The sequence below is a fragment of the Arvicola amphibius genome, chromosome 9 (assembly GCF_903992535.2).
Source record: "Arvicola amphibius chromosome 9, mArvAmp1.2, whole genome shotgun sequence".
Lineage (NCBI taxonomy): Eukaryota > Metazoa > Chordata > Mammalia > Rodentia > Cricetidae > Arvicola > Arvicola amphibius.
In genome coordinates, this window is record NC_052055.2 from 53,559,013 (window position 1) to 53,586,253 (window position 27,241).

Below are 27,241 nucleotides of genomic sequence, written 5' to 3' on the forward strand. Positions count from 1 at the left end.
GGTTGGCATGAAGATAAATACGGTCAAAGGACATGATTTACTTACATAAAATGTCCTTATAGAGCCTACGATATGTATAATTGATACAGGTCAAAGACAAAAGTTAGGAAACAAAGGTAGCAACTGCTTAAGAATAAGCCCTTTCTTTTGTCTCTGATAAGTTATGACAAAAAGCAATCAAGGAGAAATTAGACAACAACATGGAGACAGTAGCTTCAGAGAAGTACAGAAGGGCTAGCCTGTTCTGAGGACAGACACAGAGAAGTACAGAAGGGCTAGCCTGATCTGAGGACAGACACAGAGAAGTACAGAAGGGCTAGCCTGATCTGAAGAATGGAAACAGAGAAATATAGAAGGGCTAGCCTGATCTGAGGACAGACACAGAGAAGTACAGAAGGGCTAGCCTGATCTGAAGGACCGACACAGAGAAGTAGAGGAGGGTGCGCTTGTTCTGCAGGATGGACACAGTGCACCCAGTTGTAAGGATGGGAAACATACTGGGAAACACAAGCTACACAGGTTGTCTGAAGACACATATATACAGGTATGTAAAATATGACTCGTGAATTATATAAGGCTTCACAAATTTGATGAAGTGCCTTTGTGGCCTCCAAGCTAAATATTTATGCCTTCTAGGAAGAAAAAGCAGGAAACAAGGTAAATGACTATTTGCGAAGCACTTCACATGCATGCTTGCATGAGCATGCAAACACACATGCACACACATGCTCATGTACATATAAATGAACATGCATACATATGCCCAAAATCATGTGAATTAAAAAATGCTACAATTAACTTCATAAAACATGCAATAGCAGGAGGAAGGCGAGGAAGGCTACTTGTCTTAGTAAGGGTCTCTATTGTAGTAATAAAGACCATGACCAGAGCAGCTTGGGGAGGAAAGGGTTTATTTGGCTCAACTTCCAAATCACTGCTCATCACTGACAGAACCTGGAAGCAGGAGCTGATGCAAAGGTCACAGAGGGGTGCTGTTTCCTGGCTTGCTCAGCCTGCTTTCATTCTGATATAATCCAGGGCCCTCAGCCCAAGAGTGGCCCTACCTATAATGAACTGTGTCCTCCCACATCAACACCAAGTAAGAAAATGTCCTACAGGCTTGCCTATAGCTGGATCTATGGAGGCAGTTTTTCAATTGAGGTCAAGATGATGTAAAACTAGCCAGAACACTAATAATGCTCTTGTTGGCTGGGCTTGGTGGCACACACCTTCAATGCCTGTACTAAGGATGTAGAGTAGTGGCTCTCAACCTTCCTAATTCTGCAACCCTTTAATATAGTTCCACATGTGGTGGTGATCCCCAACCATAAAATTATTTTTATTGTTACTTCATACCTGTAATTTTGCTTCTGTTACGAATCATAATGTAAATATTTGTGTTTTCGAATCATCTTAGGCAATCTCTGATAATGGGTTGTTTGACACCGCCACAAAGGGGTCATGACCAAAACTATAGAGACAGGCAGAAGATATCTGTGAGTTCACGGCCAATCTGACCCACATAGTGAGTTCCTGGACAGCCAGGGCTAAGTAGAGAGATCTTGTCTCAAAATAAAACAAATAAAAAAGGATTACTAATAGTCTCCCTGGGAGCAAAATATCAACACTTAGATTTTTATATGTGCTATTTATTGTCTTTCTATTTTGTCATAAATTACTTTTCCATGCCAATAAAAACAGAGTGGTATCTTTTTAAGGGATGCATATTTCATAATATAACCATACCGTAATTTCAATTCTAATTTCTTATTAATGACTCCAATTTTCATTCTCAACAAAAGCACTTCAATACATGTTTCTCTATGCACTTGTACAATTATCATCTTGGAATAAATTGCCAAAAATTAAATTGTTATTTCAAATGTCACACTCGTTTCATGGGAGTCCTTGTATCCACTCCCTCATTAATTCATCTAGAAACTTTTCTTCCTCTTTCTCTAAAGGTCAGCTGTAGTCACTGAAAATGCAGAAGCAAACATAAGGCATGAGAAGAGACCTAAGAGGGTGTATTAAAATAAATAAGGATATTTGATGAAATCAATAGGTTACATATTTTTTTTTTTGCAAAATCTGAAGAAAGTAAGATGGGGAAGGAAAATAAGTAGAAGTGAGCAAAAATATTTAACAGGAAACTCAGGCAAGGCCATGCAAGAAGAGTTCCATCTGGGAAAATCCTGGAGATCAGTGGCCCTGAGGGAGCAGGAAGCTTCATGACCTCAGGGAAATATACATAATCTAGTGCTCCTACAGAAGGGATCAAGAGGCATAACAGAAAGGGGTCAGACAGAAAGCTACAGACAGGCAGGGAGGCAGGCCACTTAGGGAACAGCCTAATACAATTACTGAAGAAAGCCTTGAGTTCTTGGGAGCAGCTGGCTGCATTGTCGGTACATAGCAGAGATGGTTATAGTCTAGAGGGAATTGAGCCTGAAGTCTATTCTAGGGCTTTCGTATGCCAGGGAAGGTATGAAGAATGAACCAACTCCACAGACATTTGGTGTGGGAAGTCCTACTATGGGTTGCTTTTATTGGTTAATGAATAAAGCTGTTTCTGCCAGTGGCTTAGCAGAATAGGGTAAGGGGGGAGTTCCAAGCAGATAGAGGAGGAGAGAGTAGGCAGAGTCAGAGAGACGCTATGGAGCCACCCCCAGGAGACAGACACCTCCACGGGAGCCTGCCAAAACTTTGCTGGTAGGCCACGGCCTCATACTCACACCTAGATTAATGGAGATGGGTTAGTTTAGGGTATAAGAGCTAAAAGTATGCTTAAACTATGGCCAAACAGTATTGCAAGTAATATAGTTTCTTTGTGAGTAAAGGCGATGGGGAAATGAACTAGCGGCCTCCCCAACAGACATGAGAAAAGGAGAACAGTAAAGTTTTTATTTTTCAGAATTAATATGCAAGAGAAAGGAAGGTATTGCGGAAAACTGTCATGGTTTTTGGTCTGAGTACTGAAAAGCAAATGCTGCCTTTCAGAAACAGAAAAGATTCAAGTGAGTTCAACCAAAGTGATGATCCCAGGTTCTGACTTGAACAGCTACATAGCCCAAAGATCCAAGGGAATTTGAGGCACTCACTGGATATGCCTGTCTGGAGCGTAATGACACCTTCTCCTTAACCCAATTCTGGTAGGTCCACTTCTAGATTTTCCATTATTTTTATACACATTTTTCTAAAACAATCTCTTCCAATTTCTTCAAGTACCTGTCATGTCGGTTTCTTTAATCTGTTTGTCCAAAGAGCCATCTTCTTTGCTGTTCCCTCATGTTGTGATTTTAGAGCTGATTGCATTCATTTTGCTCTGATCTTTCTTATTTATTTCTTTCTGGTAATTTTGGTTGTAATATGTCTTTATGTTTATTAGGTTATAAATTTGAAATCTTCCTACATTTTTATGTGGTCATTCATCACAAAAGCATCATCCAATTGGCAGGACAAGTTCCACTAAGGAAAGTGATGTGGGGTAATTGTCTGTATTCTGTTAATCATGTTTTAAATAAACGCTGATTGGCCAGGCAGGAAGTATAGTCGGGTAAACCAGACAGGAAGTAGAGGTGATGCAATGAGAACAGGAGAATTCTGGGAAGGAGGAAGTTGATTCCTCCCAGGCCAGCACAGACCTCCAAGGAAGCAGGATGTGGCCTGCAGGCTGAAAAAGGTACCCAGGCAAATGGCAAAAATAGATCAGAATAATGGGTTAATATAAGCTACAAGAGCTAATAAGTAGCCTGACCTAATGGGCCAATCAGCTTTATAACTTATAGAGATCTCTGTGTGATTTTCTTTGGAGCTTGCCAGCTGTGGGGTACCGGGCGGGACAGAAACCCCCAACAAACAGGCCCCCTCATGTTACAGAAAAGTTACAGCCAGAAGTGTGAGCAGTGAAGCCCGGGCAGATTGAATTGTCAGCCTAACGAAGTGCTCCTTAAACTTCAATATGATAGAGACTCAAAACTGAGGACAGAGACATCATGATGCTGTTAGTGAAGCAGTAGAGCTATGCCTAAGTAGAGTGAACCCAGGAAAAAGCAAGAGGAGGCACATTGGGGCAACTGAAAGAGACAAATATGACATCAACAGGAGGGGTTGGATTTCATTGCTTTGAACATATTTATACACTGAAAAAAATACACCATTGAAGAGACAAAGCTAAAACACTAGAAAAGATTTATAGTCCTGCAGCAATGTCCTTGCAACAGGATAGGATCTGCAATCCAGCTACAGTGCCAGCCTTGGTTAGGGTCATGGACAGGGAACGCAAACAAACCCTCTGGGAAGAAAAGATGCCCATGGTTACAGCCAGCGGTGAGAAGTAGCTTTCGAAATTCTCTTTGGATTTCTTTTAGGACTCAATTTATCCTCTAAGTGAGGATATGGGTGATGAGTGTGGCGGTGAAGATGTGGAACATTTGTCTGGGCTGAGACCACAAATGGACTAATGTGTGGCACAGCAAGGATGTGTGTGCAAGCAGTTAGATGGTGCATTAAGATCATTCAGTACGGGACAGTCACAAGAATACAACTGAGGCAGGGAGATGGATCTACAGGTTGGGGATAGCCAAGCAAGTACTAAATTTGCAGCTAATTTTTTGAGTATAAGAATAGGTAAAATAGATTAAAGGTCCCAAGCAGATGCAGGAAGTTCCACTGGCAAGTTGATCAGTGACTTCACTGTCTATTAGAGATGTAACCCTCTTGCCTCTCACTGATTTTCACACAAATTACGAGATCCAGTCATTTCACTAAATCTTTTGGCTTACTTATATCACAGTTTTACTGATAATTATTACAGGTGCATTAATGGGTAGTGCTAAAAATCACAAATATTGGAATATTTGTATTCATGTTCATAGAAGTAATTCTATTTCCTAATATATCTCTGGAATTTATCGTAGAGCATTTTAGTGAAAATGTTAGGATCGCTGTTCATACCGGGCACTGTCTTAGGGCTGAGTGTGAGTGTATACATATGTGATGTGCACACCCAAATGTGCATGTCCCCACACTTGGGAATCAGGATTGATAGCCTTCAAAAGAACAACGAGAACATGTCATTTTTTCCACAGCCTGGAACAAATTTAATAAATGTTTGTTCCTTAAAGATGTGAAAAAGCTCACAGTGAAAAGATGACTTCACGTATAAAACATAAAAGCATCAAACACTGACAGTTTTCCTATTCCTTCTAATTTTCTCTATCATCTTCTAGTGGGTTCTAATGCTATAATCATAGAAATTCATGCATTACATTCAAACTTTCTAAAGTAATAGCATAAAGTTATACATCAGTATGATTTATATGTTTTAATCAGAGTTTTTCATATTTGCTGTGTTCTTCCGTTTTATTGGAGGAATCCTGTTGTGAAGAATAAGCAGCTGGCAGATCTCAGCCCCTGTAGCAGGCAGGCAGACGCTACTGTAAAGTGCATTGGCCTAGGGAGAAACTTTGTAACACAAACACTCTGTGCATTCTGTCTCTCCAGAGAGTCTCTCACAATGCACTTGTTATTAATGTCTTCAGGTTTTGTTTTCCTGTCTCCTTAACCCAATTCTGGTAGGTCCATTTCTAGATTTTCCATTATTTTTATACACGTTTTTCAAAAACAATCTCTTCCAATTTAAGTCCTGTCATGTGGGTTTCCTCAATCTGTTTGTCCAAAGAGCCATCTCTTTCGCTGTTCCTTTGTGTTGTGATTTTTAGATCTGATTTCATAAATTTTGTTCTGATCTTTGTTATTTATTTCCTTCTGTTGATTTTGGCTGTGATATGTTCTTGTTTTTATCAAGTTATATATCTGAAATCTTTCTACATTTTTATGTGGGTATTTATTGCTGAAACATCTCTTAGTGTTTCTTTTGCTGTTATACCAAATGTTTTGATATGCTGTTCTTTCATTTTCATATTTTAAGGATAATTAAAATTTGCCCTTCCAATTTGAAAGAGACTCGCTGCTTATTTAAAAGTTCAGTTTCTGCCCCTCCGACTGATTTAATTCAGAAGACTTTTCTATTATTATTCAATATATCCCTGCTGCTGTTGTTCCTTTCTCATTAGCATTAAGAAAATTCAAGGTTAATAAAGCATTATGTAATCTAATAAAAAAAAGTTCAGTTTCCATATATTTATAAACTGTCTAAATCTTTCTGTTTCTTCCACCGTAATAAAAAAAGATTGTGGATATAACTTCCATATTTTTCAGCTCATAAGAATTGTTTTAAGCCATAGCAAACTCCTTTTTAGAGAAATTTCCATGTGCTAGTTAAAAGAATGTGTATTATTCAGCCTCTGGATGGAATGGTCTACAGATAATTGAAGTTTTTTTGGTCCATAAATGGTAGTTTAACCATCATGTCTGTTGATGTTTTGTCTGGGAGGTTGTCCAATTGTGACAGTGAAGAATCAAAATCCCCACTATTGCTGGATTGAAGCCTATTTTTCCTTTTATGTCTAATGGTGTCCTGAACGAGTGGTAGCTTCAGCATTAGCTATAAAAGCATTTGTAATTGTTATATTTTCTTGATGAGTTGATCTCTTGACATCATACAGTTACTGTCTGTGTCTCCTCTTATTATTTTTTATTTTGAAATTTATTTTATCAGATACCAGCTCATCTGTATTTTCTTTTTTTCAAATTCTATGGATCGGACTATCGCCTCAACCTTCAACCTGGGTGTGCACCTCTTCTGATGATATGGCTTTCTTGTAGGGAGCATATGATTGGGCCTCTCCTTTTTGAATCCATATATCCAACTTGTACTTTTTAATTAGAGAGTTAAACAATCTCAATTTAGTTATCATTCAAAAAGTATGTCTTTGCATCTGTCATTTTGATTCTCATCTGGTTGTTCTGAAAAGGTTTTGTTTCTTTTGCTCCCATCATCTTTGTGTGTGATGGTTTACTATATTGATGATCTTGAATTGTTTTTCTCCTCTCGTAAAATTTATATATTCATATGTTACCATAATGCTACTTTAGTTTCTTATACTTCCTGGCACAGGACTCCCTCAAGCATCTTTTGTACGGTTGGAATGCTGGTCATAAATTTCCTTAGTTTCTTCTTTCCTTGGAAAGTTGTTACTTCTTTAACTTTGAAGGGTGGCCTTGCTGGAAATAGAAACCTGAGGTGGGACTTGATTTCTTTCAGGACTGGAGAGCCATCATTTCTGGCCTTGAGGGGCACCTGCTAGAAAAATCCATTCTTAGTCTAGGAGGACTGGCCTTAAATGTGACAGTAGCTTTCTCTGAAGATTTTAAAATGTTTGTCTCATGCTTTCAACAGTTTGACTAGGAGTGTAACAAAGTGAGGATTCCTTACTACCCTGTCTATTTGAGCTTCTATAGGCTCCTGTACCTGGATGCTCAGCTCTTGCCAAAGACTGGGATGCTTTCTGCTATGATTTTATTTAACCAGTTTTCTGCCGCCTCACAGTTTGCCTTTTTGGTGGTGTCCAAAAGTTCTCATCACTGTGTTTTCTTTATTTCTCTATGAAAGCAAGAGCTTTAAAAATCTGTCTTTGGGTCCTGGTGTTATTTCTCTTCTTTACTACAAACTATCCTGGAAGCTCTCAAATGATTTTTTAACCTGTCTTCCTGAGCCCTTTATGTCTAAATGCTGGGAGTTTGCTCAGAGGTCGAGTCCTGGCACAGCACACACTGAGGCCTTGGGATCCATCTATAGTACTGACAAACAATAAGGAAACCACGAAGTTTTCTATCCCTTTACAGAATTCTCATTCATATCCTTCATCACCTCCTTAATTTCATGTAACTACCTGCATTCCTTTGGAGCTCACTGAGCATTTTAAAAGATAATTCTTTTAGTTGGATGTTGTGGTATAGACATTTAAGCCCAGCACTCAGTGAGGCAGAGGCAGGCAGGTTGGTCTACATAGCTTGCTCAAGGTTAGCCAGGGCTCAATAGTGAGACACCGTCTTAAAAAACACAAAAGCAAACAATCCTTTGAGGTCTTCCTAAGGACTGCTTACACTCAGGAGTCTTTGAAATCTGTAACTGAAGTTATGATGTTGAGGTATAGTCACAACACCCTTTTCATACTTTTGTATTCCTGTGTTAAGATTGCATATCTCATATCGTCTTAATCACCTTACTTCTTGAATTGGATTTGCAGAGGAACCATCTTTGGCTCTCTTCTGTTTCCTTTGAACAATTCATTACTATCTATATACATTTATAGTAATACTCCTCTCATGAATACTTATTTTAGGAAAACTATTGTCAAATTTTATGAGTCTAAAAGCAGGCAAGGGCATTAGAAGAGAGAAAAATTAAAACTAATTTATTTGATAAAGTCATATTGATCTTAAGCAATATCAGTAGATACAATCTATTTATGTATAAGGAAAATAGTCAAATGGACTTAAAAATTTAAAGCTACTTGTACATTTCAAAATTATTGAGTATAATTCATCAAACGCTGACAAAATGAGAAAAAATAATTTTAATCAGTCCAAATACATTTGACAAAATTTAAAGCCATTAATATTTTTAGTGTTGATGAGTAAATTCAAAGTTCTTTTATATAAGATGAAGTATATACAAAAAACTGGAACACATACTCTGTTGGAATGTCAAGTGGTATTCTTGTGATATGGAAAAATTATGTCAGTCAGCTCATTTCCAGTCCATTCTCAGATAGAAATCTTAGTGACCACTAAAAGTACTGGGTGTGCCTGACTCTTTTGCCTGCTCTTGGGACCATTTTCCTCCTACTGTGTTGTCTCGCCCAGCCTTGATGCGAGGGTTTGTGCCAGGTTCTGCTGTATCTTGTTGTGCTGTGTTTGGTTAGTATCCCTGGGAGGCCAGCTTTTCTGGGTGGCGACAGAAGGAGTGGATATGTGGGAAAGAGGATGTGGGGAGCACTGGAAGGAGTAGAGGAGGGGCAGAAATATGAAATCTTATTGGGAACTAATTCCAAGTTATTATGACTATTATAAAATCATATTATAAAGCTTAGAAAATAAAATTCTACAAATAAACTGCTAGAATTAGCAAATTAGTTAACTAGTTTGCTGGATTAAATGCTAATTTACAAAACTCACTTGTAACAGGTAAAGATAAAATGAAGTCCTAAATGATGCCAATTAAGATAACATCAAGACTGAATTTCCAAGAATAAATGCAGCCTAAAATGTCTAATAAGTTTATTTTTAAAAAGCATTTAAAATGTTACTGAAAGATATCAAGAAATCTCTCCTATAAATATACAGTTATCACCCCAATCTCTCTATATATATATTTAATAAGATTCCATCCAAAATCCAACCTGATTTTAAAATCTCACTAAAATGTGAAAAAATACAAATGCATATGATAATGTGAAAAATAAACAACTATGTAGGATTACCACATCAAATTCTAAATTATAAAACTAAAATAATTAAAATTATGTAACAATGAGTTATGATGCATGACTTTTGGAAACATAGCAGTTAAACTGTATAATGATTTTAGAAATATGAGTATAAATACCCTAATTAGAAGAAAAGAACAATGTTTCTTTTGGAAACAATCTCTTCTGTGATAAACTTGATCTTGTTTTGGTATAGTTTGTGGGAAGAATGTGGAAGAGTTTGGGAACTGGGCTTTTTTTTAATTTGTTTTTTCAAGGCATGGTTTTTCTGTGTAGCTTTGGTGCTTGTCCTGGACCTAGCTCTTGTAGACCAAGCTGGTCTCGAACTCACAGAGATCTGCCTGCCTCTGCCTCCTTCTTGCTGGGATTAAAGAAGAGCGTCATTGCCACCTAGAAGGAAATTGACTTTTAAAAGCCCTCAAATGCTGCTAGCAGACCTTACTGGGTATTCTGATGGGACTTGGGAAGATAAAAATGCTCAGAAAAGTGCAGACAGCGGAAGCCTAGCTCATGAAGTTCAGAGGGGAACAAGGACTCTGTCAACACTTGGAATGGGGACCATTCGTGTGGTTTTCTTGAAGAATCTGGTTTCATGCAGCTTCTGTTCCGAGAACCTGAGAACCTGTTGTTACTGGATGTCCTCCTCCTCTAGCCCTACTTTGGAATGTTTTTTTTTGGGGGGGGGGTTGTTGTTGTTTGTTTGTTTGTTTTGCTTTTGTTTTATTTTGTTTTTCCGCTCTTTTGGGAGGCCCACCACCCAGCTCCAAATAAACCACATGTGGAGGCTTATTCTTACTTATGAATGCCCAGCCTTAGCTTGGCTTGTTTCTAGTCAGCTTTTCTTATCTCAAATTATCCCATCTACCTTTTGCCTCTGGACTTTTCCTTTTCTTGCTTCTGTATATCTTACCTTCACTCTTACTCCAAGGCTGGCTGTGTGGTGGGGACCAGTGACCGGCCCCTTCTTCCCCGTTTCTTGATCCCTCTTGCTCCTCCTTCTTTTCTTCCTCCCAGATTTCTCCTTTTATTCATTCTCTCTGCCTGCCAGCCCTGCCTATCCTATCTCCTGCCTCGCTATTTGTTGGTCAGTTCTTGATTAGACCAATCAAGTGTTTCAGACAGGCAAAGAACCACAGCTTCACAGAGTGGAACAAATGCAACAGAAAACAATGCAACACATTTTTACATCATGAAACAAATGTTCCACAGCACAAACGAATGTAACACATCTTAAAATAATGTTCCACAACACCTGAGTGAAGTTGAATTTGAAGCCAATGGACTTCTGGAAGGCACACGCCTAGGGAAGCTTTTCTTCAGGGTCAGTACACAGCTCTTGCTCCTGCAACTTCCCTTCTATGATGGCCTTGGACTACGAACCTTTCCTTCACGAAACTGCTTTCCTGAGGTGTTTTATCACAGCAACAGCAATAGTGACTAAGACAGCAGGTGTCTACTGAGGTGTGCCAGGTTGAGAAGGCATCATTTTCATCTTCTTCCCAAACTCCTGTATCTTACTATCCCTTTCTCATGAGCATCATTCTTGTTTCAAACATGGTCATAATTTCTTTCACAAACTTTAGATTGACATATTACACAAGGAAACTGAAGCCTGGTTTAATTATTTCCATACAAACACTGCTGTCACTATTTTCTGAAACTTCAAGGATATATCTGTATAACTATATATTGTGATATAGACATGAAATACTTAAGATTGTAATAAATATATTGATATTTATATATAATTTTATTCTGCTTGAGAAACAAAAGTCCTATCCAAACATTCCTTTTTGAACACTGACATAAAAGAGGACATTTCTTTCTCTAATGAATATGATCCTGCAGAGGAGAAATAGAGGGCTGTAATATGTATTTCTGCTCAAATTAGATTTTTAAAAAATTTACTTTTTATGCCACATCCTCAGAACCTGCCCACTTCACTATGAAAGGATCTAAAATAGATATATAGGCAGATTCGTGGTCTATAAGGAAATGACTTGCTCACTGAGGGATCACTAAATGAGTTATTTAATTATGTATGATATATATGTACTTGTTATTTTAAAATGTAGTGTGTGCATATGTGTATGTGTGTGTGTGTGTGTGTGTGTGCGCGTGCGCACGCGAGCATGTGTGTGTAAGTGCTGTATATGTAGAGGGGGTGTGCAGTGTCTGGGCATGTCTATATGGATTCGGATATTGACTATGGTGCATCTCTCTATAACCCTCTACCTTATATATGGAGACAGGGTCTCCCACTGTAACTTACAGACATTCCGTGACCAGCAAGTTCCCAGAATTAACTTGTCTCTGCTCTCAGAGATGGAGCTGTAGTTATGTACTGATATACCCAGCAGAGATGGAGCTGTAGCTATCTATGTGCTGATGTACCCAGCAGAGATGGAGCTGTAGTTACGTGCTGATGTGCCCAGCAGAGATGGGGCTGTAGCTATGTGCCAATGTACCCAGCTTTTTCACGAGTGTTGCAGATGGACTCAGGTCTGTCTACTGTTGTCACAATCACTTACTTGCTGAGTCATCTTTCCAGACCACTAACAGGCAAGTTTTGTTTTTGTTTTTTTACTGAATTTAGATACTCAGGCCAAGCTTTTAATACTGAGTAAGCAAAAGCATAAAACCTTTTTGCTCAGTGTACATTTATTTATTAAGGAGTTTAAGTTGGTCTTGACTGAAATGAAAGAACCTGGTTATTCCTTAAAAGCAAGTCTACAAATACATGAAATACTTTCATAGTTTGAGATGAACAGAGAGAGAGAGAGAGAGAGGTGTTCAAGAGAATGCAATCATAGTCATAATTTTAAGATGCTTAAGTGGTTTTACAAACCTAAATGTATACTTACAATTTCCCTCTCACAAAATATGGTAAAAGAGAAAAATGAGGTTTCCCCCAGTGGTGACTTTCCATATTCACCTTCACCTAAACAACTGAGATCTGCCTCAAGCGACAGAGATGCTGGAGGCACCAAGAATCCATGTGCCATGCTCTCTGGTTTATGCCTTCTTCTTAAGTTCACTGTCTGCTTTCCTAAGGTCCTCAGAGTGCACAGTAATCTGCTAGGCCATTGAATGCACGATGTAAGAAGCGCTTGGCGGCTTTGCAGGAAATGTGTTCTGAAACTCTAATGGATGAAAAGCTCAGTCACACAGGCAAGCTCAGTGTGGGACTGTGGAAAGGAACAATCCCTGGGGAGGAGACACTATCAACAATCCAGTGCTGCCTCCTGACATGCTACAGGGCCACCATCACCCCCTACTGTTTAGACTGAAAGAGGCTTAGAGGAAGATTTCCTGGGCTTCTCCCTGAGTGACTTCTTGCTGCTAGCCATGGTATTACCTAAGAGTGCCTTGGCAAATGAAATGGGCACAGGGCACTCTTAGCTACAGAAAAGGAAAGAAACCTGGCCCTAAGTTCCAAATGATATAGAAACCCCCAACGAAAGAACATTTTCAAGTTTTAACCATATCCATTTGTCTGGATAGGCAATTGGAAACACTAAATAACGAACATCTTCCCTGTCGGGTAGAGAGTATCGGCATGCATCTGATTCTACAGGGCATGTGATGCTATGGGAGAAAAACACATTCCTAACATCTTCAGCAGCAATAAAAAACCAGAGTGCACCCAGACCAGCTTTTGAAGGGAGGAGAGAGGCCAGGACCCTCTTCTGAAACAGGCAGAAAGGGCAGCTGTTCAGACAGTGACCGGGAGGAGGGGCAGTGGTGCTGAGCAGCCTGGGTCCAGTGCTGATTCTAGAACTTACGGTAACTTCACAACTGGGACACCACCTCTCAAGGACCTTATCTGCTTATCTGTGAAACAAAGACAAAAATTATGACCACTGCTAAATCATGATGAACATCAAATGAGATTGATTCACATTAAGGCATTCACAGAATTTTCGATCACAGGAGAGGCCTAATGAAAGTTAAACGTGACCACGCAGAGATATCCCTGATTCCCCTAGGAAACCACCATCTACAGCAGGCCTGATATCTGCAGATGCCCTGCACTGCTCAGCCATTTAGCTACAAAATCCTCAACAGAAAATCTACCAACAGAAAGACGGCCCCAGGCAGGCCCTCAAAGAAGCACCCATTCTTTGGTCTTCTGAACTCAATTAGGGTGACGATTGTTCTAGACCTGGGTTCTGGCACGTCTTCATTTGCATTACCAAGCATGTTAGTGGTGTTGTAATATTTAGTAGTTCATGTTACTCTACATTCTGGAACCTCTTTGGACTGAAGGGCTAAAAAATAAGCCCATTTTCCTTAATACGATTGCTCAAGGCTCCTTCAATACAGCCTGCAATCCACAAATCTGGAGGGGCAGAAGATTTCGTGCTACTTCTTTTTAAATTACTGCCTAATGGAAGATGAATGACCAGCTTTATTTCCAAAATGAAAAAAAAAAAAAACATGCACTTAAAGTATTAGAAATAAAAAACCAAGAACTGATTTCATTCACTATGGCACATGAATAAGGGAAGATGTAATAGCTACTTTAAAATGTTTTATGTAGGAAATACAAATATTCATTTAAAAATAAAATGTAAAGACAGTTTGAGTTATGTGTTTTGCAATACACTTTGTGTAAATATATTTTCTTCAAGTTTGACTACAAGTATTAAGCTTAATACTTGAATGTTACTCATGTCTGTGAGAAACAATATTCGTAACAGTTGGAAGAGTCAAGGGATGTTTAAGAAAAGTAGGTGGAGCTTTGACAAGGAACAAATTTCTGCAGCGTAAACTGAAAAAGCTCCCCCCACATAGAATACAAACCAAAGAGAAAAAAAACACAGGAAAGCCTGTGGGCTCATGAGCATGCTCAAAGAGGAAGGTCAACGCCATCCACAAGAAGACAGAACAGCACGCTGTGTGTCTCAGGGGAGGGGTGCTAAGCTGAGAAATGTCCACCTAGCTGCCATGAAGGTCCTGACAAGAAGGCCTGTACCATTCTCCTGCTTGGACACGGATGATGCCCTTCCAGGAGGAAGGTCAGAAGCCCATCCTTATAAGGCCACAGAGGATACTTGGTCACGGAAAGAATGGAGCTACTCCAGACTGGAGGAGACCATAGAGTGGTAAAGGACCACAAAGTGCAACATAGGTTTATTTTTCTAACAAAATATTTTCAGAAATATATTTTTATCATATTGATATTCCCCTACTCCTCTCAGATCCTCCAGAACTTCATATTCTTTCTCTTTCTAAAAAAATGAAAATGAAAATAAATAAGAAAAACTAAGACAAATAATACCAAAAGAAAACAAAAGGGCACACGACAAAGCATGATAACGTGTTCTTAGATACAGCCAAGAAAGAAAAAAATACTGTGTAGATATGAAATGCTGCCTGGAATTTGGAGATTGGATAAAGTAGTATAACAACATGAATTTCTACTTTTTAACATGGCTAATGTGTGTGTGATGTGTGTGTAGGCATGCATGTTGTGGCTTCCATGTAGAGGAAAAATTCTCTTCTTCCACCTTTCTGTGGATTGCAGGCTTATACAGCAACTGGGTTTACTTGCTTAGCTGTCTTGCGAGCTCAATAACTTTGGTGCCTTGATTGAGATTATATGCTGTATGTATATAGAAAATGTGCATGATGCTATTGGAATAAGAGATTAAGGATGAAAAGAAAAGAAAAAGAGATTAAGGGTGATAGAACAAATGAGGCAAAAACTTGACTAATTGGGAAATTTTGTAAGGTATGAGGATATTTTATCTTGTTTTATAACTTAGAGGTAGGTTTGAAAGTATTGCAATTTTTTATAATAAAGGAAAACATTAACCTGAGGAATTTATCACTATTTGAATGCATGTGTGTGCGTGTGCATGTAAATGTATATATACGCATATGATTGACAATAAGCTTGTATCTTTCATATATTAATTCTTAGAGAAAAAGGAACATGATGAAAAGAATATTTAGAATAGCCATGTCTGAAAGAACAGCAAATTATAAACAAATATATAAAATTTCAAATTCACAAGAACTCGGGGAGCTATAAATTTTACAAATTAGTCATTTTAAGATGTCATATTAGAAAAACATTTTAGATATAATACTAATTACATAAAACTGTACATACTGTAAATGCATAGCTTAAAGTTCTGGTGTGTAAATGTGTCACTTAAGCAAAAGAATTCATTAGAGTTTGTTCAAGACACGTTTCTCGCCTCTGTTCTGGCGTGGACCAGGGCATTTTACTAGTTAGACAGAATGGGCTGCCAGCGCAACCCTGAATCATTCCTGTGTCCTATGGACCTCTCGCCACCCGCAGCGTGTACCACCCCCACCACTGGTAATTCCACAGGGCCCACAGTTTTAAATATCAGAAGGGTAAAGAATAAAGGAAATATGGCATCACCTGATTCACTACCTTTCAAACTGATCAAGGGATAAAAGTCAATGGCAAATAAATAAATAAATAATAAGGAAACTATGAATGGCTTTAATTCTACTTCAGCTGTGATAAAACAGATCAATACATGGCTCAACCACAAGAGAAAATATAAGACTTTCGCTAAAAAATCAATGGAACTCAAGTACCCACAACATCAGGGAAGATACAATTTCTTAAGTAATGCAGACAACATTAGCCTCATTGTCAATAGAGACGGCAAAACAAAATTTCACCTGGCTGTTTAAAAATGAACACACTAAACGAGAGGGAAAAATAAAACAAATTCTAAGTCAGTAGTTCTCAACCTCGCTAATGCTGTGGCTCTTTAACACAATTCCTCATGTTGTGGTGACCCCCAACCACAAAACTATTTTATTTGCTACTTCATAACTGTAATTTTGTTGCTCTCATGAATCAAAATGCAAATATCTGTGCTTACGCAATCCCTGTGAATGGGCTGTTCAAACGCCAAAGTGGTTGTGACCCACAGATTGAGAACCACTGTTCTAAATGAACTGAATTATATTTCCTGGATTAATAAGTGATAGGAAGATCTCTACAAATGTTAGTGAGTGATTTGATCATTTTAAGAGTCTGATGAGGGGCATAAAGAGTATTTCAGTAGTTTAATCTTTGTGTCCGAAGACCTTAACAAAGAATTAAAGTACATTGCAATAACACTCAAGGGTCATCTTGGAAAAGTCTTGAAATAAACATGCATGAATTTCCGATTAAGGAAAGTAGAATTAATTTCGACCATAATGTTGGTATATGTTAAGTTGAATCAAAAACTCCATTATTTTGCCTAAAGTACTGTGATTGAAGTCACCTTTGGTACAAAAATGTGATTTTCTAGTAATATGGCAACTGATAACTCAAATTCAAAAGCATCACACAAAATAAAGAGCCTAATTCACTAGCATCCAACCTATAAAGGATCCTAGAAAGAGGTTTAATAAAGAATGTGTGCATTCTTATAAGAAAAGAACATAAAATGTGAAAAATAGAAAGATAAGCCAAAGTCTGGATAAGAAAGCTAGTACCATGAGAATGAAATTAAAAGTTAACCATTTAATCTATAAATGCAATATGGTTCCAATACAAGGCCTATTTATGATTATAATATAAATTAACAACTGATTTTAAGCTTCATACCAAGAGGATACTCCAGACAGCAAAGGCACATCCTTAATAGTGAGAAGACATGAAGTGTACACTTTTGAAATAAGTACACTAAAAGCTACATTTATAATAGGAAAACAGTTGCATATGGTATATTGCTGGCACATTTATCTAATTAATAACACAGAAGAGAAAGTAAGATTAACTTCTAATATTAACATAAGATTTCATTTCATATTAAAAGGTGAAATTAAATGACACTAGACTAATTAGTTATCACTCTGGAAAAAAATCTATATCCTCATTTCTTACCAATATTACTGTGAGATCTAGGTAGATGTAATAGAGTACCAGACCTCACAGTAAGAAAAATTGCTTAAAATAGACAAATATAAATGAGTAATGTAGAGAATACCACAGTATTGTGGCACTGAATCAGAAGGACTAAATATCTTCAGATCAAGACAGCCTGAATGCCTTGTTCCTAGGAAAATTGCCTAACCAACAGCCACAACACTGGTCCCCCCATGATCTGCAGTTTGTTGCGGCAACAGAAAAGAGGAGAAGGGTTCATCACCATCTGGTGTATCTGGAGCCTCATGACTGTTCATGGTCAAAACAGGAAGGAGACCCAGAACCATCCCTGACTAGGGAGGCAGGATTACACAGTAAATAGTATGGGGCCACTGGGATTGCAGAGTAAATAGTCACGACAGCAGAGACCATGTGACCCTTTCTTTCACTTTTTCAGCACGGAGGTGGGAGATTTGTGCCCTAAAACACTAAAACATAAATTCAGTTATGTTAACCTAAGAGCAAACATGGTACTGATGGAAAGTAGGCAAACGTTATCTGTTTACTGAGTCCCACGCTTAGCTCTATTCCTCTGATGAACCCCATGCCTCTCAGTAAGGCACATGAATGCAGACTTACATAGAAGATTCATCGTTGCCATCTTGAAATAAAGGAAGTATAAAATACACATTGGAAATGCAATTTTGTCGGAGATAAATAATTATATAAAAACTACTGTAGGAAGAACAAGATTTGAGTAAGGGGGTTTAAATCATGAAGAACTTGGAGTTTGAAGTTTTAATTTATAAATGCTATTATCTTTAATGTTATTAGCACACCGCCAAAGAATGGAGGGGGCAGCCGCTTTCAGGTCAAACTGTTAATTTTACCCACAATAAACAAGGTCATCTTTTAGTTCAAAACCATTAAGCCAAGCAAATATTGCCATCAAGAGTAATTTTTACTTACTTATGTCACGAAAGAACAGCTTATAGCATGACATACATTCACAACCGCATTTCATCAACTTCATATGCAAATCCATTTACTCTCCCAGAATGTATAGTAATTAATATTAAAGGAGTAGAAAAAAGTCATCTTTTCACCTCAAGTTGATTAATACAGAAAAAGAATGCAAACTACAAGACATTTTTATATTTATCTTCAAAGCTATTGCCACAAATTATCTCTGTGTATGCTATTCATAGAGCATTCAAAGCTAGAAGTATAAAGAACACTTAGATATCAGGAAAATTCTGATAGCAACTCCATGAGAACCGATTTATGTAAATCCCAAGACCATCTCATAAAAAGAGGGAAATCTCATCAACTATAGAGAAGATGGGCCAGGTAATCATACCGCAGCTGTAACGCAGACTTTGTTTATTGGAAAGAAACTACAGTTTTAAAAAAACACACAGGAAGGAAACAGAGGTCTTTAGAAATTGCAGAGAAAGTTCTCGTTTATTTTTTACTGACAAATCTATTTTTGCTTTTTCAGCAAGCCTTTACTTTTGAGCATGTTTTTCTTCTCCAGTCACTGAAGAAATTGTTAGCAGTATCTTAAAAGTATTGACCCATTTTCTCTTCTTTCACTTTGAAAAACAGTCCTCAGACATATGAAATGCCAAACAGACTGCTGATTGCCCCAAGTGTCTTCGTTCTTTCAGACAAGCGCACAGATCTGCTGCTTGTTTACAGGTGATGGAGATGGTTAGGCATCCTCGGGAAAACCTGAGCCTACAGTCTTCTCCCATGATGCTCACGTACACTTTGCTTTAATTTTTAATAGCAGCCTCCTTTTGGACAGTACCATCTGAAGCCAGCATTTCAGATAGGCGGGCAAATGAGCCTTTCTTGTGGCTCACTGGTGCACTGCCAGGGAGAACCTGACAGTTTCACAATTAGGCTGTTGTCTAGTGCAGTTTGCATACCATGGTTGACTAACACCTGCTTCCAGTTCTCAGATGCTCTTGATGGTCTTCCCTTCTTCCTTGCTATGCGTTTCTTTTGGGTGTCTCAGAATCCAGGGCAGGCCCATCAGTCCATGTCCAAACCAACTAAGTTGTGTGATTAGGTTTCTAGTTGTGGAACGGCTCATTAAAGAAACTGTTATTCTTAGAGAACTTGTCTTACAACTATTTTGATGCGGTGGCTGCCTGTTAGTGGATTGGATCACTCATGCTAGAGATAATGACATTTCAGAAACTATTGGGCACGGATGCATCCACAGAGACACCTGAGCATTTGCCCAGTTCCACTGTCCACCCTGATGGAAGCACTGACAAATTTTATGATTCCAGATCACAGACATGTTTATACTTTCTATCGTCTACTTGTCCCTTCATTTGTCAAGGATTTATTTAAGCATCTAACTGTATGACAACATGATATACAGAATGGAATTTTCAAGTTGAATATATAATATTATATAATCCTTGACTGTAATGACCTAACGATTTAGCAGAAATTCATTGCCAATCATGTAAAATTTCACACGAACGAGTTGAAGAAAAGGATTAGGAAGCTGCATGGCCGCTTTCACCGGGTGCCAGGGTGGCCGGCAGCACTCTGCTGCAGAATGTTTGGAACTGGTTCTCTGCACTCCAGAGAATAACTCAAGGATGTTGTTTCAATTGTCTATGTAGAGACTTTTGTTGTGGTGGTTGCTGTGCTAGTTGGTGTTTAGCATATCCAGTGGTAGGTTTCATTATCAGAGTTCCATGCATCTTTAGTTCTTGTTGCTCTTATCCTACCTCCCCACCCCACTCACACCCTCTCCTACTTTCCTCTTTATTCCCCCATTGGTCACCTTTACACTGCCGTGTCTCCTGTGACCCTCCACAACACTGTCACCCTCTCCCCCACCCTCCTCTTCCTATTTCACAGTCATCTTCTAGTATCTCCTTGTGTACAGATGCTAGCACATCAGAAATATCCAAAGCTAATGCTTATCAAGAATACATATTTCAAAAGCTATGCTTTGTCACACTTGCTGATGTCTGTCTTGCTAATTTCCATGCCATAGACTACAAATTAATACCTGCCAGCTCATGACATTCCAAGGCCTACCAGGCAGTGTATGTGTCGGATCCAGCACACTGCTCATGAGATGGGGTCTATTGTTTTATGGCACTCTCATTTGTAAAATGCCTTCCATGGGATAGGAAAAATGTGCTTGCTACCAAGCTTGCCAACCTGAGCTCTATCCTCAAAACCTACCTACATGGAGGGAGGAAAGAACAACTCCTGTAAGTTGTCCTCTGACCTCCCCAGGTCCTATGTAACATGTGCATGCCCACATATTACATATTAAACAAACAAACAAACAAATAAGTACAAAAATGTAACATGGTCAATGAGAACACCTTGTTTCCCCCAGGGATGATCCAGGCCAGCTGGGATCAGGAGTGGTGATAACTTGCTTCCTGCACATCAGAGGTTCTCAGTCTGTGGGTTGAAACCCCTCTGCGAGTCACATATCTGATATTTACATCACAATTCATAACAAAAGCAAAATTACAGTTATGAAAAAGCAATGGTGTAATTTTATGATTGGGGTCAGCACAACATGAGGAACTGTATTAAAAGTGTTGAAGCATTAGGAAAGTTGGTCAGTGTCTGGTGTGGAATTAACATGAGGGTATACACATGAAACAAGCAGTCAGCAGAGATGTTGTACGTCAGAACACCAAAAAGAGGGAGACTAACTCTGCCCTGGAAGTCAATATGAGAGGAGATGGGGGCACTAGAAAGGACAAGCATGGCTTGTGGAGGCTTGAGTAGACTTGGGAAGGGGAAGGGAGGAAGTTGTATGGCCAAAGAGCAGCCCAGGCTCTGTGCTGACACACACTCGCCTACTGATCAGCTCTGCTTCAGTCTGCACATCTCAGAGCTGAGCCGGCATCTCGCGTTTCCATCACTTATTGCCTTCTTCTTGCTTCCCCGTGACTGATAACCACAGTTCACTACAATTAGCCCACAGGAAGAATACCAGAGTCAGAACAAAGGCAGCCTCACAGAATCTCTATTGCTAATACTGTTGATCCAGTATTTGTTTCCTGACAGACACTTTATCCCCTGAATTATGTATCCTAACTCACAAATTCTTGCCCTTTAGCTTTCTAACTCTTGTGTAAGAACATGTGCTCAGAAGAAGTGACCCGAAGTTACACAGTCCCACCCATAATCAGCAACCAGAGAGGGAGAGTTGGGCTTGCACCAGTCATTGCTAGTTAGAAGTGACACAGTTACAGAAAAGAATGCAAGCAATTAATATGAAAACCCAACATGTCACATAGCAGAAGTCCCTGGCTTATTCAATAGAAAATCTTGGTTGCACGTAATTGCCCTACACATTACAAGCACCATGGGGTTCTAAAACTGTTTCAAAGACATTCAAACTCTGGCATATGCAGTTGGCAATGTTGTGATGTGATTTTCTAAAATCTACTCTGACAAGATGCTACAACATGGCATGAAACCCCAACCTTATTTCCTGAGGCCATCGGTATAGATACCTATGAAAAGTCATCAGAAAACTCTTGTCTGAGCATTAAGAATGGTGTCATCCTCTTGACCATTAGCTGAGTTGCTTCCTTTGATGTCTTTACATGTCACATTGCTTTATGTCTTCCCGGGGATATGCCCACAAACTCCCTTACATGTCCACGAATGATGAAGCCAAACATATGGGTGAGAATTAGAAAGATGGGGGAAGGGAGATGGCTTGGAAGGTAAAAATGCTTGGTGTGAAATATGAGAAGCTGAGTGTGGATCCCCAGGACCAATGTAAAACACCATAAATTTGTAATTGGGGGAGGGAGCAGAAACAATAAGAACACTGTGGCTTTCTGGCCAGCAAATCTAGCCAAAAATGGTGAGTTCTGGGTTCAATGAGAAATATTGTCTCAAGAGAATAATGTAGTGAATGATAGCAGGGCATCTGGCATCTTCCTCTGTTATCCCCAAGTACATGCACATCGGACATGGGAAAGAACATCAAAATACATGCAATACATACCATATATATATACATACACATACATATGTATGTATGTGTATGTATATATATGTGTGTGTGTATATATATATAAATATCACAAAGTCAATAAAAGAATTACAATTAACCAGCAATAGTAATGGGATGAGAAAAGGAAAAACTGCATAGTGAAAAGTCCACTGAAGGCTAGCTTATGAAATATCATTATAAAGTGGTCAGCAGCCCAGACTCGACAAACAGATGAAGTGAGTGTGGATCCTGATGCTATCACTAGCTGGTCAGGTGATGTTGTGAGAGAAAAATGGGCAGAAGAGAGACCTAATGGTTCCCTGGTGACACTACCTTCATAGTGCTGCAGCCTGGACCGAAGGATCTTCCCACAAGCTCTTCTCAAGAGTTCGCAGCACCCTTGAGGGTTGTCTGTCTTAACAGTATGTGAGTGCTGACCTTCTGTGATTGCAGGGTTTCTGTAGATGTTTTCTCTAACATTTTCAAAAACTTTGTGTGGATTTACAGATGAGGACGCTCAAGTGCAAAGGGGGACATTTGTATTCAGTCACAAAGCCAGCGAGTGGTAGATGAGTTGGACATGCAGTCTGTCTCCAAGGCTATACTCCTAACCTCCACTGAACACCAATGGTAAATGAACTCAGGTGGCGCACACTGGGTTCCTTCATCGTCGTTTCACTGAGAATTGATGCCTTCAAAATGAACTACATTCTACACAAATGGAAACATATGCTACATGACAAATGTGGTATTTGTTTGACTAAAATTTGTCAGTATTATAAATAAAAATAAGATGAATAAGCAAGGGACTTACAGAATTGACACAGGCACTCCAGAAACAGTGACCATGCAGAACTCAACATGAGAACATAATGAGCAGAGGGTGTAGTCATAACTGTTTAGCACAGGGCAGTGGGCTATGGAAGGAGGCTGGGAGTGGCCATCACATATAAGGGACAGTACCTGGAAGACAGCTAATTGAGTTGTGTGTCTTCTCAGAGAAAGAAAGATCTAGTGAGTCCATAAAGCATGGACAGATGACTAGTCATAGATCAGGCTACTCTTGCCAGGAACAATCTTCCTTTATGTTGTGGGACTCATGGTGCCTGAAAGCCCAGCTGACATGGGCAGAGGTGAGTGTCATTGACACCAGCCAACCTCATCATGGGTACCTGAAAAAAGGTCCGTGGCAAGGGGAAAGCTGTAGTAAGACACTGCTCCGTCATTTTCCAGCTGCCTAGACCCAAATAATCACACATAAACGTATTAATTACAATACTGCTCGGCGTATTAGCTCAGACTTCTTATTAACTAACTCTTACATCTTAAATTAACCCATTTCTATTAGTCTGTGTATCACCATGAAGCTGTGACCTACTGGTAAATTTCTGGCATGTAACTCTCCTTTGGCAGCTACATGGTGTCTCCTTGCCTCCACCTACACTTTACATATATTTCAGCCTGGCTGTACTCTGCCCTGCCATAGGCCAAAGCAGTTTTATTCATTAGCCAATAAAAGAAACACATATACAGAAGGACCTCCCACATCAGAAAGCTGCTGTAATTGTGTGGAGATGGGGTTCCCCTTTTCCTACCCTGTTCTCAAGGTACTAAGCCGTTCCCAGCTGGATGTCTGCGTGGTGCCCTCCCCTCCAGCATAAACCAGATCCTGGGGGAGAACAAGCCCCCATGAAATTACCCTCCAGTGCAGAGGATGGAGTGCAGGAAGCCCTCAAACCCTAAGAACAAGAGTAACTAAGAATCCTCCTTTCTATATCTTGCTGCATTTTGTTTATCTCATAGTTCTGATTAAGTTTAGCCTTAGGTACTTAGAAAAGATTTGAAAAGTTTTAGGCTGCCTAATCTCCAATAAAAAGAACCAAAGGAAAAATGTTTTCTGCTTAAATCTGAACAAGATCATTAACACTATTATATATCTAAAGCACTTTGGGTTTATATACTATTTCACAATCACCTAAGAAGGGGCTGTAGTTACTATCCCACTTTACAGATGAGCAGTTGAAGACACAGAGGCCCATGTGACTTGCCTGATTAATAAATATCAATAGCTTGTGAGTCCAGCTCACAAAACTATCTTCCAGTGTTCAAGTCAGATGCTACAGCTTAGCAAAGGAAACTTAGAACATTTCTATTCATACCCATGCTGTTCAAGTCATGTTCTTTATTCTTCTGCCAGCTCTATTCTACCTCTGTAACCCCTAGTTCTCCTTTGCTTCAATTCCGTGTCCCAACTCTCTCTGTTTCTCTCTTCCTCTAGCCTAAATATACTTTTTTACATGAGGCTGAAGCAATAATTAAAAAATTACAAGAGTTATATCTCATTGGTCAAAAGCACATACATTTGGGGTAAGTGATAAGGGCAGAACATATTACCATGGCAATGTAAAGCTTCAAGGTTTCTGGATTAAGATTGTGACCAGAGGGCAGGGGCACAGTGCCCAGTGATATAAGTTTTGAGACATGGATCTTTTATCAACTAGGCTTGGCAGTCAAAGTATTGGCATGATTTTTTTAAGGTTGTTTTGTATAAATAACCTTGGCTAGCTGCCTACAGCTCTGACCTTGTGCACAACTGTAAAGCTTTTAGCTTAAGATTCATTTACAAAAGATCTAGTCTAGTTTGAACTTTCTCTGAGGTAAAATTGAGCTAATTGTGTGCAGTTTGCCTGAGGAGAAATTGTTATTTTCTTGTGTTAATCTGAATAGAAAGAACAAAGCAGTCTTTAAGTGTTTTATAGCCTTGTGGAACAGCAGATCTAGTTATGAAGAATGTCCTAGCATGTTTTCTATATATTGAAATTATACAGATTAATGAGAAGTTATCTTTCTGTTCATCCACATATATATGTGCACCCAGTAGATGGACTGTTTTCATGAGATAAACACGCACGCAGTCGAAAACCACTCAAAGTTATTCCTATGGAAGAAATAACAGAAGAAATTCCTATGAGAGAAATTACAGAGACAAACAGTTGTCTACAGCCAGTGATCTCACAACTGTACCAAATGGTGCTCCCTATTAGAGAATGAGTCATCTGGTAGGTCATCCTGTTGAACACTAGTTGTCACTTGGTGCATACTCCCATGGCCTCCAACAAATAGATAATACATGATAGTATTAAGCATTGAAATGTGAACATGCAGACACTTTCATTTTCAGAATTATTATTTTCAGTCCTGCATTATTCTATACTATAATTCAGTATTCAGGTATTATTCACTATGTATACATCTATCTATAGCTACACATGTCAAGGCTATAGGTGAATCTCTTCTGCCTTCTCTCTCCACCTCTTTGGCCAGCTCTCCTATCGATCCTTCCATATGTGACAGAAAGTAGAAAGTACTCATAAGACAGCACTGTCATTCAATCTATACTACTAAACACAGCTGTGAGTACCCTGGCTTACTGGGTAAGTTCCCTGTCTATGATTTGCTGCAGGATAACACTCTTGTACACTGTAAAGATTTATCACTTGTATTAGTTAAACATAGATTGGCCAGAAGCCAGGCAGTAAGTAAAGGTAATGTGACCAGACTAAGAGTATTCTGGGAAGAGAAAAGGCAAGGGAGTAGGTCAACAGCAAGATGCAGAGGAAGCAAGATGAGAATGCCCTATTGAGAAAAGTTACCAAGTCACATGGCTAAACATAGACAAAAATTATGGGTACATTTAAGTTGTAAGAGCTAGTTAATAATAATCCTGAGCTAGTAGGCCAAAGAGTTTATAATTAATATAAGCCATTTTGTGTTTCTTTAGGACTGAATGGCTACAGGACCGGGTGAGATAGAAACTTCTGTGTACAATAACTAAAATTATAAGATAACAAAATTCTAAGCACAGCCACTTTCCCAAAGTACAAATACTGGACTTTTGTGGGTAATGATCAGAAATTAGGAAGTATGTTTGTCTTTAGCACTGAGGAAGACAGCCCCTGTGGAATTTAGGAACTGACAAATAAGTCTTAGAAGTGGACCTTTGTAGGTTCCCAACATGCTTTGATGCAATGGTTTCCTTTGCTTTGGGGCAGAACTCTGTCTGCAGTTCTGCATGATATATATTGCTTTGTGCTTTGAAGGCCCTTGGACATCTTCAATAACAGGCTTCTGTTTGCTTCTCTTCTGTATTATAATGCAATTATACACAAAAAAAACACCAGAAACTTTACAAATTCCACTTACCTGTGATCCAAGTGGTGGATAGAGAGAATAACTCCCGAATTTAAGTGGATTTGCTTCAGGGTCACCAAAATTGTGAATTCATGTTTATTTCTCAGCTTCTGGAGAAGCCGCTCAGCTGTAGCAGTAGGTGCTTTTATGCTTCTGGGGGAATCTAAAATTAAATAAATAATAAACATGCATTAAAAACACACTAGAGTTTGGTTTTATAAATTATGACCTATAAACACCCATCTAAAACTTTGTCAAAGAATAATGTACTGATATTTCATTTGTATTTTAATAAATAAAGCTTGCCTGAAGTTCAGAGGGTAAAACTGCTGTACTGATTAGCCTTATAGACCAGGCAGTGGTGGCACACACCTTTAATCCCAGTAGTCACACTAGTTTGCCATAAAAACCGGGCGGTAATGGTGCATACCAGCATTAGAGAGGATTATAAGACGGGAGGAGACGGCTCTCACTCACGGTCTCATTCTGAGATTCCTGGAGGCAGGATCACCATTTCAGACTGAGATAGAGGTAAGAGCCAGTGGCTGGCTGTTTTGCTTCTCTGACATTAAGGTTTAACCCCAATTTCTGTCTCTGGATTTTTAGGAATTATGCTACAGAATAACTTGCAGATACCAACTTCTAGACTCTCTTGGCAACCCTCCCAATAAGACCTTATGCTGTATACAACACAGAGTGCCACAAAATCACATGAAATAATGCACGTGTTTCAGAAACCTCTTTTCAGAACATGTTATCTTTGAGGGGAAAAAATCAAAGAACACTCCCAGA

The 27,241-nt window shown here is 39.0% G+C and overlaps 1 protein-coding gene across 1 annotated transcript in view; it reads right to left on the reverse strand.

Moving 5' to 3' along the window:
* Positions 1-27,241, reverse strand: part of Nell2 (neural EGFL like 2) — a 304,209-nt gene that overhangs the window by 221,774 nt on the left and 55,194 nt on the right. Inside the window, 1 exon segment of the mRNA XM_038342735.1 lies at positions 26,462-26,612. Coding sequence (XP_038198663.1) covers positions 26,462-26,612 — 151 coding nt within the window.